The following is a 12902-nucleotide window of genomic DNA, read 5'->3' on the forward strand; positions in this document are numbered from 1 at the left end:
TCTTAATATGCAGCACCTATTAAATGTTAGATCCTTTACTCTGAGATAGATGAAAACACTATGAATGAAACTTATCTAACATAGTTTAGTTACATATTTCCATTCAAGGTTGCTAGCTTTACTGTGAAAAGTTGTTAATCCTGCTTTTTATTGGTCTCCAATACCTGCTTTAGCTCTCAGCTGCTTATGTGGGGCAGCAATTTAGCAAGTCTGAGCTGGCATCAGTGTGTTTGCTGCTTTTTCTTTACAGGTTTGTTTGAAGGTGACTGTGAAGGTGGGACTCAGAAATAGCAAAGGCTTCCTTTCCCATTTCCTTCTTACTTGCTACAGAAGACAAGGGAGAAAATCTGTTTTGAAAGAAGAGGGAGTGAAAAGGGAGCAGGAATAGAGGAGCAGAATGAATATAACCAGGAATATTGTGCAGTTGTTTTTTTTTTCTTAAATCTTCCTTTTAGTTCCTGCTGTTTTCCAGCTCTTCATCTCTCCAGACCCTGTAAAATCCTCCTTCACTGTCACATCCAGAGGACATAATGCTGATTTCCTGACTCTCACATGCATGCATACTTGACTGAGAAACTTAGCACTTTCCGTATGTTTGATGAGGGCTGAAGGAGGTGATGGCATTGCACATAGCTTTCATGTTGAAGCTTCTTCTTTTCTCGTTTCACAGGTTCACAGAAATAAAACCAGGCTGCCTGAAAGTCATGCTGAATTGAAGGGTTGTCGAGAATAGAAGAGGAATATAGAAACTGAAGTGTCAGATTACAGCTTAAAACATTTTGAACAACTGCAATAGTATTTTGTAATCTGTTTTAAAGGATGATATTTTATTAGAAATGGTCTCAATTTATAGCAAGTGGTTTTGTCAGTATGTTTCCAAGAAAATTTTTGTGTGGAATGGATCCTTTTTTGAACCTGCAAAAAGAAGACACAGGATTTGAAGTCTCAGAAATGCAGATTAAGAATTCTGCTGAGCAGTATATGATGTTTTAAAGGGAAGTAAAGGTACAATTTTTAAATATATCTGTCTTCTCAGCATACTTTATGTCTTTTGACCCTCACACATTTTAATTGCTGTGGATTCTCTGCTTTTAAAACATAGTACCTTCTATGAAGTTATTCTGTGATTCAGAACTTTGTGCTAAACCCTTCAGAAGAGCACAGGGGAGGTGGGAACTCAGCAACTACTGGTATTTCAAGTTCAGTTACAGCTGAGTGCTAAGTATTTCTAGGTTTCTTCAGAAGTCTGATGTAGTCTTTTTTTAGTGGTTATTTTGTGATGAGTTGACCAGTTCTATTGTCCTTACTCCATTCTAAACTTCTCCCGATATTGATGGAAGTTGCATATAAAGGACTGTGCATTAAGACCAGCTGTGTGTTTGCTAATTTTGCAGACTTAACTGTGATCTATTAAAGGGCAAAATAGAACGCTGTAGTTCAATCTCTACTTACACATAGCTAATACTATAATTTTGCAGGAAATGCCCTTTTTTCAACATCTACTGGATTAAAAGTGTTTCTTCCTTTATGGTTTTTAAATGGAGCAAATTGAGTACTGTTTCATTTTACAGGTGTCTAATAGTGATGTGTCTTCATTCTGTGTGTATTAAATTTGGTGATTTCCTTGTAGAAAATGATTGTCTGTGAGACATTTCAAATGTATTTTTAACATCAAAGTGAATGCTAATATGGCAGTAGTAATAGCCTAACTGGAAAATCTGGGAGTACAAAAGTTATTCTGGTGGTGGTGGTGTTGCATCAGCATCTAGAAATACTTGCATAAAAAACCAAAACCACCCCCCCCCCCCAAAATCCCAAAAAAAAAACCTCCAAAATTAAATATAAGCATCTGTACTTTGGCAAGTGTTTCCAGTAAGAAATCAGAACATTTTTTTAATAGAAGTATCCTCTAGAATGCTTTACTACTTTCAATTACGTCTTTGGCCCTTGAAAGGCATACAAACTTTTTACTACAAACCATTTAATATTTGTTCTGTTTTTTTTCAGAACAGGTGTGAGTTGTGTATGAGGAATAATATTAATAGGTTAAGGATAAATGGGAGGGGGGTTTAATTTTAAGCCTCTTTTGCAGTAAATTTTATGCAGGAACTACATGCACATAGAATTTGTTTATGAATCCATGTGTGTGTGCATGTTCTGCCATTTGTGTGCATGGGTAGTAATAAGCAAGGAACTCTGAGAAAAGCTGTGCACAGAAATAGGTTTCACTTGAGAATGTGTCTGTATAAGTTGCTGACAAACTGAAAGACATGATGTTTCCTGAATACCCATATTTACTGTAATATATACACACAGTGAATGCAATGTATGGTAGACTTAAAAATGAGTTTGTCATGCTTCAACAGACACAATAATCTTTTCATGGTGATTTCAAGTGGAAGAATAGCTTGAATAATATTTAATCAAAGGGAGTCATACTGGAATAATAGACTGTCATAACAGGTTTTATACTTTTTGTGGGTACTTAGTTCATCTGAATTGTGTCCCTTCTCTTTTTCTTTCTCTCTGGGCTGCTCTGGTAACCAGTGGGTGAAATACAAAAGATCTGTGCTCCCCAAACAGCACTAGCAGAGCTGTTTCTGCCACTGCACGATGTCCTGTGTGGTGAAGCCCACACTCCATCCTCTATGACAGTGCGTAAAATGGACTGAGATGTCATTTAGGCACTTGGACTCTAGCCAGCAGTTTAGACTATCTGCTGTCCAGGGTTGCAGATGCTAGAATGCCTCAGCGGAGCTAGGATCTTTCTTTTGAACCAAGGAACTTCCTTCTACTCCTGAACAAGTTTTCCTTAGTACTACTGTTTATAACAAATGGAGATGCAGCTCTGTGGGGTAGCTCTTTAAAGCGTAGTCCCTTCTGGTTGGCCTGGGTGGCTGAGTTACCCAGCAAAGGTCCCAGTATATGCTCAGAAGTGTTGTGTGTTGAGCTGCTGAGTGCCCAAGCCCTACAGCAATGTACTTGTAAACTGGGAAGTGCCAACACTTCTGGTTGTTTTGGGAGGGGGCCTGGTTCACTCAGCATGTTCATACCATTCCTGACATGGACAAAGACAGCTTAGATTTCAGTCAAAAGATGAGCAGAAAAAGTTGTTGTCTTGCCCATCTGTTCATCATAATCTAGTTGTTGACAAGTTTACCCTGGAGATGAGAAACACAGCTTTTTACCTTCTTCTGGCCTAGCAAGGGGACAACGATTGTGCTTGACTCACGCTTCCCCAGAAAACGCTCTAACCAGTGTTCTCTTGAACAGGGGTATTCTTGAAGTCGCCACTTCCTGAGCCTCTTTAAAAATCGCCACTGCAAGCTAAAAAAATGCAAGATCAAGGGGACAAAAGAGATTAAAGAATAAAAAATGCATGAACAGTCTCTGAAAGAGGGCTAAGACTCTTCAGAAAATAAGCTGTTCCCACTGAGCTTCAATGTCGCTCCATACTATTTTTTCATCTCTTAGTCCTATTTGGATAAATGCATAAAAAATGCTTAGGGCAATACCCCTTATTAGGCGAGTTTGTTTTCTCCACTCTGTCAAAGTCAGCAGAGAATACATAGCTTAAGAGCAATTTGGAGTACTTCTCTCTCTCCCCCTCTCTCCGTTGCCCCTTTGGGTACACGTTGAAGTTCACTAAGGTACTCTGAATACCCTATCTGGTTAGAGGTTGATCATTTACGTGGTATAAATTGTTTGATTACAGGCTGAACTTTGATGGAAGATGATGGGTTAAAATCTTAACACAAGCAGAACCCATCTTGCCTTTATTGAAGTTAGTGACAGAGGCGCTATCAGCTTCAGCAGCTCGGGGTGAGGCATTGCAGTTCCAACTCGGAGAAAATATGATGAGCTCAGCCTTTTTCTTCCATAGGAGCTTAAGCATGTGCTTAGAAGCTGTGCTGAGGTGGATACAGAATGGAGCAGAAGATCAGTGCACAGAGAGAAAGAAAGTAGACTTTTATTAGTAAGGATCTCCATGCCTTCAGCTACTTGCCAAACAGTCCAGAAAAAAAACACTGGACTTCTTGTATTTCTTTGACTGTTTTTATAATGTATAGTGGGATGAATTATATCAAATATAATTGTTTCAAAATGGTATTTCAAAGTAGGTCACATCTTAGAACTTCCAGATTTTCTGATGTCTTTTGCAGTTACATCAGTGAGAATTCTGAGGTATTGTGTAAATTCTGTATCATCTTATACTTTTAATTAAAGTAGCACTTAGCAGTATTGCCACCAGCACTCTGAAATAATGTGCGACTTAAAATACCTATTTTGTGTACCACTTTTTATTCTATTCTTCAACAGCATGTGGTTGTGATGACTGATAGCCTTTAATATGTGACTTTTGGTTTCTTTTTTACAAAACGTTTTAACATTTATCCCAATTTTTAATTTAGGAAACTTTATCCTTTTTTTTAATACAAAATTTAATGCTCATGCTAGCATAGATGAGTAATCTTACAGTAAAGAAAAAAAAAAGGCCCAGAGGTGCAATGAAGAAAGTTGTTCTCCAAAGTAATGTCAGTGTTTAAAAATATATTTCAGTTGATTATGAAAGTAGTAGGGCAAAAGTGATTTAAAAAAATAAAATATTTCAAGATACCTTCATAATATTTCAATGACTTTGGCTTTTGCATTTCACAGTATGTGGTACAATTTTATTGAAACTTAATGTTTTTATAGGCCTATTGTAGGACACCTCAGGCAAAGTTTAACTGGCATTTTTTTGTGGCTGTTGGAAACCATTGTGACTTGGGAATCCCCATTTAAACAATGTCCAGATGCTCTAGTCATAACCTAGAACATCACTAGAACTAGAACATCTGGAACATCACTGTTGTGAATATGTACAGTGTCAGAGAAGATCTTTACGTGCTTAGTAGAACATGTATTCTAGAAGGTTTTACTTGAGGAGGTGAAATGTAGGCAATTTGTTACTTAATCTTGCCACAAAATATGGTGGGTAGACAAGAGAATAATTGTTGATAATGGCAAAGAAGGATCATCATAAATGTAATATGAGAAATTATACATAGACTTTATGTTACTGATGCTTGTGTCTTCAAATGCAATTCACATTTCCAGAATAATACTGCCCTCTTTGCAGAGCTGAGGAGATGATAGAGTATGAACATAGGAACACTGTAACAAAGAAGAGTTCATTGACTTACCACAATTCCCAAGTATCATGTTCTCTTAAAAAAAACCAAACAAAACTAACACAAAACCCAACCAAAGCCCAACTGTTCATGCTATTTCAGCTAAATAAACTGTGCAGAGGATTAATGACTTGTATGTGAATATGCATGTGAAAAGACCTAGTGTTGCAGCTACCAGTTGTAAAAGCTGTTAGGACCAGTACATTGGAAGATAGCAATGTCTGTTTTTAAATTAAAATAAAAAATGATTTTTTTATTTGTATAAAGTTGTAATTTTGCTGTTAACTATAACTTTCATTTTTTACTGAAATACAATTTTGTAATTTGCATTTAGAATTTCTAATGTGAAAAGGAATTTACAAAATCTAGTTTAATAAAGGATTTTTGCCACAAGTATAGCCTTCTGTCTTTCCTTGGAAGACTACATTTCAGCTTGTATCAAATTTTGTCAAATAGTAGTCTTGGAGTTCTGCATGAAAGCCGCTTGCCTTGACTTCAGGATACCATCTGTAGAGAGATGAAGCAACCATCTGCAGGTGTTCAAAGGAACAGATCTGTGGCCTGATTAAGTGTTGCAAGTGGGAACTGAATGCTCACATTACTGAAAATGAGGGTCACGGTTTCAGATTTTTTTTGGCCTGAAGTAGCTGAAGAGATGCTGTTCAGGCCTAGCTTATTTTGTGGGAGAGTGAGGGCAGTGGTGTATGTCAAGGGGAGGGGCAGGTATGACCACTGTAAAGGTGACAGTTTGGGGGAGGGAAGTGTTCTGGGTAGAACTCATTAAGTAAGACTGCTTAGGTAAGGGGCAGTGACAGGTCGGGTCCTGAGGAAGCACAATCGCTGTATCATTGTGGATTCAGAGCTAGTAAGCCTGGCTTTTCCTAAGCCTGCTCTGTGCAGATATTCCTGTGTCATGATCTGGAAATGTGGAAAGACACCTGAAAGCAAAGTGCTGGCTAGAGTCCAGCCTATTTTATTAGCTCAGGTTCAGGACATATGGCTTTGACCCGAGTTAACTGTTGCAGAGTCATTCCTATGACTTCATTGCCTTGTAGCTTGGATAGACTGCAGAAACAAGCCAGGTTTGTGCATTTGCACAGCAAAGCCCTAACTAATAAGCTGTTAAGAGATCAGGGAAAGTGGGTTTTGGGACACATGAAAGCTTGGCAGATGCTGGCTTAGATCTGACACAGCTGATTCTGAGCCACAGCTATTAGACCACAGAATCGGTGTCTGTTTGCATGTGTGCTCTTTACTTACAGGACTCCCTGCTCTGGCAGTGTGGCTCAAGGTCCAGCTTGGGGATTAGTCTTTCAAATTGTGTTTTTAAGCTGGAGGTACTGCTACTAGACTTGCCTTCTCTTCGGAGGCAGGACAGCTCTTCAACGTGGAGATGCTACTTGACTCCTACCCTTGCTAAACAGTCTATCCTGATTGACCAGCTTTGGTTTCAGTTCATGCCCTTATTTCCTCTGTGTGCTGGGCTGGCTCTGAGCTCCTCTTTGCTTGCAGCTGGGAGTTTTCTCCTTGACAGTGCCCTGGGGGTTTCTGAGAGTCCTCCCTATTTAAATATGAGAAGTAGAATATTTTAGTCTGTCCTTACTTATGGAAATTATTTGAACTTTAAGGCTGAAAATTGGAAGTGTGGTAAAATAAAAATATTTCTGGAGGCAAACAAATTTTCAGCCCAGATCATGAAAGTACAATCAAAGGTTTTGTCTGCTGGTGGAATGCATTGGGTAGCTTGACAATAGGTGGTGCCCTTGCCAATGGCATAGGGTGATGGTGGCAGGAGCTTTTACTGTGCCCTTACTAGAGCTGTTGTTTCTCTGTATGACGTGCGCTAAAGGATGTTATTACACATCACGTGCTGTTCGTTTCTTCCTCAGAGGGAGAATACTGTATTTGGAGGATTGTTTTGGTGACTTCTTTTTCTTCTTTACAGATGGGTGGGGTAGATTTTGTTTCCAAAATGTACTTGCTGCTCTGTGCTAAAGATGGGCAAGACAAGTTCATTTTTGCACTCAGATTTGAAGATGATAATGTTGGGGTTTTTCCTTTAGCTACCCTCTGTTGTTTTTTGTAGGTTAGTTGTCTGGATGCTTGGACAAATCAGTCTGGAGACTGACACAAAGACATTGTGCTGTTTTGTGAAGTCCTATGCCACTGTGGGTGTTGCTGGTGGCACAGAGTCTTCTTGAAAACCCTCATGGGGAAGGACCATCTTGATGTTGCTTGACTTTCTGCATTTGGCTTGGCTAGCAATGGCCTTCTCACTGGTTGCCATCATTAATTCTGTGGGATCGGTCAAGAGATAAAGTTCCCCTTTTCCGATAGCCTAAGTGGTTTCTACATGGCATGGAGCTGGGAGGTGCTGTCTTTTGAGGACTGGCTCAGAGAGCCTGTCCCATGAACAGGGCCTGTGTTTGTCCCAAATGACAGTTAGGACCTTCAGAGGATCTAGGAGTCTTTACCACCCCCTGGGCTGGTCTGCCCTGTGTCCCTGAGTGCTGGAGAGCCCTTGGAATGCTGAATCAGGTCTGCAGCCTTTCTCTCCCACACCTCAATGGAAAATATATCGGGGAGATGGTGAGGAAACCCTGCAGGGCATGGAGATACCCTGTAAGCTCTAAGAATCTTGTGGGGAAGATCTATGGAGGCATGTAGATGAGCCACGTCTAAGGGGCCATGTTGCCAGGTGCAGGCACAGGCCCTGAAAGATCTTTGGGGAAGGCCAGCTACTGGATCCAGACCAGTATCAAGAGACTGCTGTGTCGAAGAAGAAAGGCCTATTATAGCATGAGGGGCTTTATGCCAGAGGATGGAGGGTGGCATGGAGTAGGGGCATGCCAGTGAACTGAGAGGGTGACAAACACTAGAAGGGATCTGCAAAAGCTGATAGGGAAGGATGGTGTGTGGTGGGTGGGCAGTGCAGAGGCGTCCAGGAGACCATGTAGTAAGGTACCATGCATGGATGGGGCACTACTTCTGGGGCAGCCCGTTTCCTCCAGCTCCAGCAGAGCAGTGCTGTTATATCCAAACCAGCATCCAAAGCAGACTGTGGCTGGGATGCACCATTTGGAGGTCTCGCTGAATTAAATGTAGTAGATAGGGCTCAACATCCTGTAAGCGACTTGTTTTGCACTGTGTTCAGGTTTGGGGCTTTCTTTTAGTTTTATTTATGTAGCTTTCCTATTTTAAGAATGCTACAGATCTTTTTCTTGACTGAGACAAAAACTGTGTTGCAGACTTTGAGGGTGGGGTGGGGAGGACATGCAGTTTTGGTAGCTTTTTGGTGAACAAATGGGGCTTTTGGCATCCATTCCACGACGGAGATTTAGGCAATCCCTGCCACTTCAGGGTTTGAAAAAGGCAGCCATGTATCCCCAGTGCCACCAGAGGTCCCCATGGCCTGAGACCCTTGTGCTGTCGTGGTGTGTGATCTTTAACTCAAGCTGCAGAAACAGAAAGGACTGAGGGGGAGCACAGGATAAAAGCCACCATCTTGCTTTCCTCCCTATCGTCCTAAGCTGTTTTGTGTCCTCTGTCATGGCGTTGGGTCTAAAACAAGATTTGTGTACTCCTTGTGAGTAGGGAACATTTTTTCATATGGCTCAGGAGACACTTTACATGACTTGGGGAGCGCTAAAATAACAGTAAAAATACTAAATACTGATACATTTCCTCTGTGTGATCAGGATGTAGTATCTGTGACTTTCTTTGGGCAGTAGGATATTAGAGTGTGGCAGTGCTGCTATGACGATGGGTCTTTCTACAGGCTTGGTAAGCAACTGCATGGATCATTATTATTTTTGTGTTATCTTGAGAAACAGGACCCTCCTTCTTCTTACGCATCCATGGCTGGTCATACACACTGGACAGGAGAGCAAGCAATGGAATCCTCTGCTTGTGCCACAAATTTAATCAATTTGGTCTGTAAATGGAGGAGTGGTAGTCCTGTCAAGACAGACTGTGGGAGCTCTGCATAATGGCTAACTCGCAAGGCATTGCTTCCAATTCCCACTTCATAAGTCAGGGTAAAAGTAGTCTTTCTCACCTGTGTGTCCTTCTTGCCATTCCAGATTATCCCCTTTTACTGTCTTTCAGTGCCATACAGGCAAGCCACGGCTGACTGGGAACTTCATCTTTTCAGCATTTATCAAGATAGCCATGTAAAGTGGCTATCTTGATATACTGCAGAGAGAACAGAACATCCCTGGAGGGATGATGCACCCTGGCTGGCAGGGGGTTTTCCCCCAGAAGGCGCTTTGGGAGCAATTTGGGGCACCTACGTCAGGCTCCTGTTCTGAGCCTTCTTCTGGGGAAACATCTCCATGTTCACGGACTAGAAAGGAGAAACTGGCTGGTGAAGTGGGGAGCCTGGGACTGCACGGTATGACTATCCCCATCTCCTTCTTCAAAACAGGAGGAAGTGGGAAAAGCACATTCAAAATAAAAACAGCTGCTGCCTTCACCTTGCTGATTGTCCCAAGAGGAACAGCTTCTGACTTTGCTGGGGCAGGAGGCCTAGTCTGTGCTGGCATTTCTTTTCCTGACAAGAATAATGTACGGATTGCGGAAATAACGAGGCGGGGCAGCGCTGCGGGGTGGGAAGGTGCACAAATGGAGGGGGGCCAGGGCAGGAGCGGCGGCTGGGGAGAAGGGACAGAGGAGCACCTGGTCCTGCTCGCCGCGGGAGGCTGCCGGGGGGGGAGAGCTGTGTGCTTGGCCTTCTCGTTGCTGGTGGTTCTCCCGGGTCTGGGAACTGAGCTGCCCTGAGCTGCACTCGAGGGGCTGCTGGGGAGGCAGGCAAGGGGGAGCCCCGGGGCGGGCAGGCCGCGGGGCCTGGCCTGGGGCTGCCTGGCAGCAGGGCTGGTGAGAAAAGCTGCTTCCTCCGGCACTTCCCTGCTGTGACAGAGGTCAGCTCGTCGCCCTCCTAGGCAGCGTGAGAGGAGGAACCAGCGTTTCCTCAGCGCTTCTGGCCTCCGTCACCGTTTTCTTGCCGGGGCAGCAGCGCTGGGGAGCACCTCGGCTGCTCTGACGCTTGGGCAAGGCCGGGGGGGAGTGCGGGAAGCTGACCTGGCCCCGAAGCCATGGAGTAGCCTCAGGTTGGGTGTGATTTCACAGAGAAAACCGCTGGAGCCTCCTCCACGGTTTCAGCAAAGCCACTGGGATTATTTTTGCATTAAATCCAGATGAGGGAAGGAAGTGTGAATGTCCCTGGGGAGAGAGAAAATTGCAAAAGTCAGACAATTTACAGAAACAGATGTGGGCTTGCACGCTATGCGTGTGGAAGTGTTTGCCGGCAGGAGAGGGCTGCCCCTCAGACCCCCTGAGTGGGGCCTGCCAGCCCCAGCCGGGGCTCTCCTCTGCCTGCCCTGCAGCCCTGGCCACCGCCTCCCTGCCACAGGCAGCCTGCCTGCCCGGCCGCTCTTGCCCTCTCCCTGCCAGCTCCGGGGCTGCACGGCCACTCTGTGCTCCTCGGGGCTGCAAATATCTCCTAAGATCTCCAGCAAAAAGCGGCAGTGGGCAAACGCGGAAGAAATCTTGTTCCCTCAGTAGGGCGGGTGGGTATTTGGGGAATTAGTACCTGATTTGGGGGAAGAAGATTGAATTTGTTCTCAGTGGTGTGACTGCTTTTATGCTAGACTGTCTCAGAACAAGAGACGGGGGAATTAAGTAACCTTCACTGCAGTTCCTAAGCACATGTCTCTTTCAAGAAAGGGGAAGTAGGTTTTCATACTGCCCTGGAGGAAAGCACTTCCCATACATTGTCCTGAACACCAGTTCTGCACTGGCGTCATGGGAGGAATTGGGCTAGGAAGTTAGCACACCGGTTTCTGCTCATCAGATACCAAGAAAAAAAAACCAGGCGTGTAAATGTTAGTTTTGTCACACAGCATATGTTGCTGACAACCCGATCTCAAGAGAAATATCGCAGAGAAATATCTAATCAGTAACCCATACACAGCGGGAAAACATATAAAAGTATTAAAGAGCAGTTCTGTAGTTAAGTCTCAGAAAGAGGGGAAATCTCTGCCTGCCTTGTCTGCACAAGTGTAGGGGTTTGATGTATGGAACGGAGCTGTATCCGTCTTGAAAAGAGGCTGGACAAACGTAGATGCACACACCCAAGTGTTAGTGCCAAACCCAAGTTTGATCATCATTTGCAGAACTCGGGCTTCTCTGTTTTGGGCCCCAGAGGTCTGTGCTGCTCAGGTGTGCCCAGGTCTGAGTCACTCAGTGCCTTGCGCCCATCTCAGCACTGTTTGCACCCAGAAACTAGGTGGCCCAGGGCCAAATGCCCTGCTGCGGGTGTAGCTGGAGGGCTGCTCTGTGGCCACCTGAAGCATAGGGCAAGCCTGTCACTGAAGGCAGTTCCATTTCTGTGTGACAGGGGTGACAGATCTGTTTTTGCAGGGCAGATGGAGGTGCTCCTTGACCAACTCTACCTGCTATATATGCCAGCAGTGCCCAGGCTATGGCTGCCCCATGCTGCCCCTCTGCCTCCTGATGGCCCTCACATGGGATGGCAGCCAGCGGAAAAGGTGGCTGGAGGTGGTACCTAGCTGGCCTGGAGCCTATGCCCACAACAGCGGGGACCTGCAGCTGTGGCCGCAGCTCCCCACTAGCAGCACACCACCTCTCCCTCTGCTCCAGAGCTGTGTTGGCTCCTTTGGCATGTCTTAGAAGAGGCAATGGCTCTGGAAGGGGCTTAAGAGCGTTGAACTTTGTAACTTGCTCTATAACTCAGGAGGGAGGTGGGACGGTCGGTAGGGAGGGGGTGGCATTTCAAGCATGGTCCCGCATTTAGGCTTCTCTGTTGGGCATACTCCAGCCTCAGTATGCTGGAGGGCTTTGACTCACCCTCTGAAGACCTTTAGTCCTCCCCACATGATGTGTCAAGAACCCGCCTCATGCCAGGTTTTGAATTCCGTTTTATCACCACATGCCTCAGTTTGTGCCACTGCAATACAAAACTGAGGGGTGTCTAACCACTGTGTTAGCTTGCTGAGGAACCAGAGCTTAAATTCATCAAGGCAAAGTAATTAATGGTGTGAGAGTTTTACCAAAATCCGTGTAGGAACTGCTTGTGAAACTGCATTTTCATTTCCCCTTTCAGATTTAGTTCTCTGACAATGAGTAATGCGGCAGAAGTTGCTGTGCCCAGTCTACTTTAGAGACTTTAGCAATGCTCTCTGCCACGCTGCGAGGAGGCCTCCCTTTCTCCAAGGTATCTATTCCAGGGAAGGGAGTGCTTTCACCTCCAGGTTGAAATGGGTCTGGGCAACCTACCTGATTTCCCCTGTACTGCCCAGGAACCCGAGGGAAAGCAAATAGCCACATCCCAGTTTTCCCAACACACAGCTGGCATCTTGAACACGTACATTTTTCCTGCCTCCCTTTGAAAATTTTAACAAAAAAAAATTAGGCTCTTCTTTAACCAAATAAACACACTTCTTGTGTGTTGTTTATATCTCTGGTGCAGTGCCTAGACTTAAGCAACAGTTAGCTTATTTTGTATAATATAATGATCATCTAGGACAGGAGAAAGGCTTGTAGGGCTGAATACAACGGGTATCGAGAGTGTCATGGTTTACTTCCTGAGCATTGCACATACCATACTATTTGAGGCAGACCAAAATCAAAGCTGAGCAAATCTGAGAACAAAAAGGAAATCAGGCAGAGGGGACAGGAATAGCTTCCTTCCTTGATCTCGAACCCCTT

General features: G+C 44.2%; 1 protein-coding gene across 3 annotated transcripts in view; it reads left to right on the forward strand.

Annotated features, from left to right (window-relative positions):
- Positions 1–5416, forward strand: part of N4BP2 (NEDD4 binding protein 2) — a 38462-nt gene extending 33046 nt beyond the window's left edge. For all 3 annotated transcript variants that reach the window (XM_010574456.1, XM_010574455.1, XM_010574457.1), the window contains one exon: positions 671–5416. In XM_010574456.1, the coding sequence (XP_010572758.1) occupies positions 671–716 (46 nt within the window). In that variant the 3' untranslated portion in view covers positions 717–5416. The remainder of the gene's footprint in view (positions 1–670) is intronic.
- Positions 5417–12902: the final 7486 nt, after the last annotated feature.

This window comes from Haliaeetus leucocephalus, unplaced genomic scaffold (assembly GCF_000737465.1).
Source record: "Haliaeetus leucocephalus isolate CR32 unplaced genomic scaffold, Haliaeetus_leucocephalus-4.0 Scaffold439, whole genome shotgun sequence".
NCBI classification, from domain to species: domain Eukaryota; kingdom Metazoa; phylum Chordata; class Aves; order Accipitriformes; family Accipitridae; genus Haliaeetus; species Haliaeetus leucocephalus.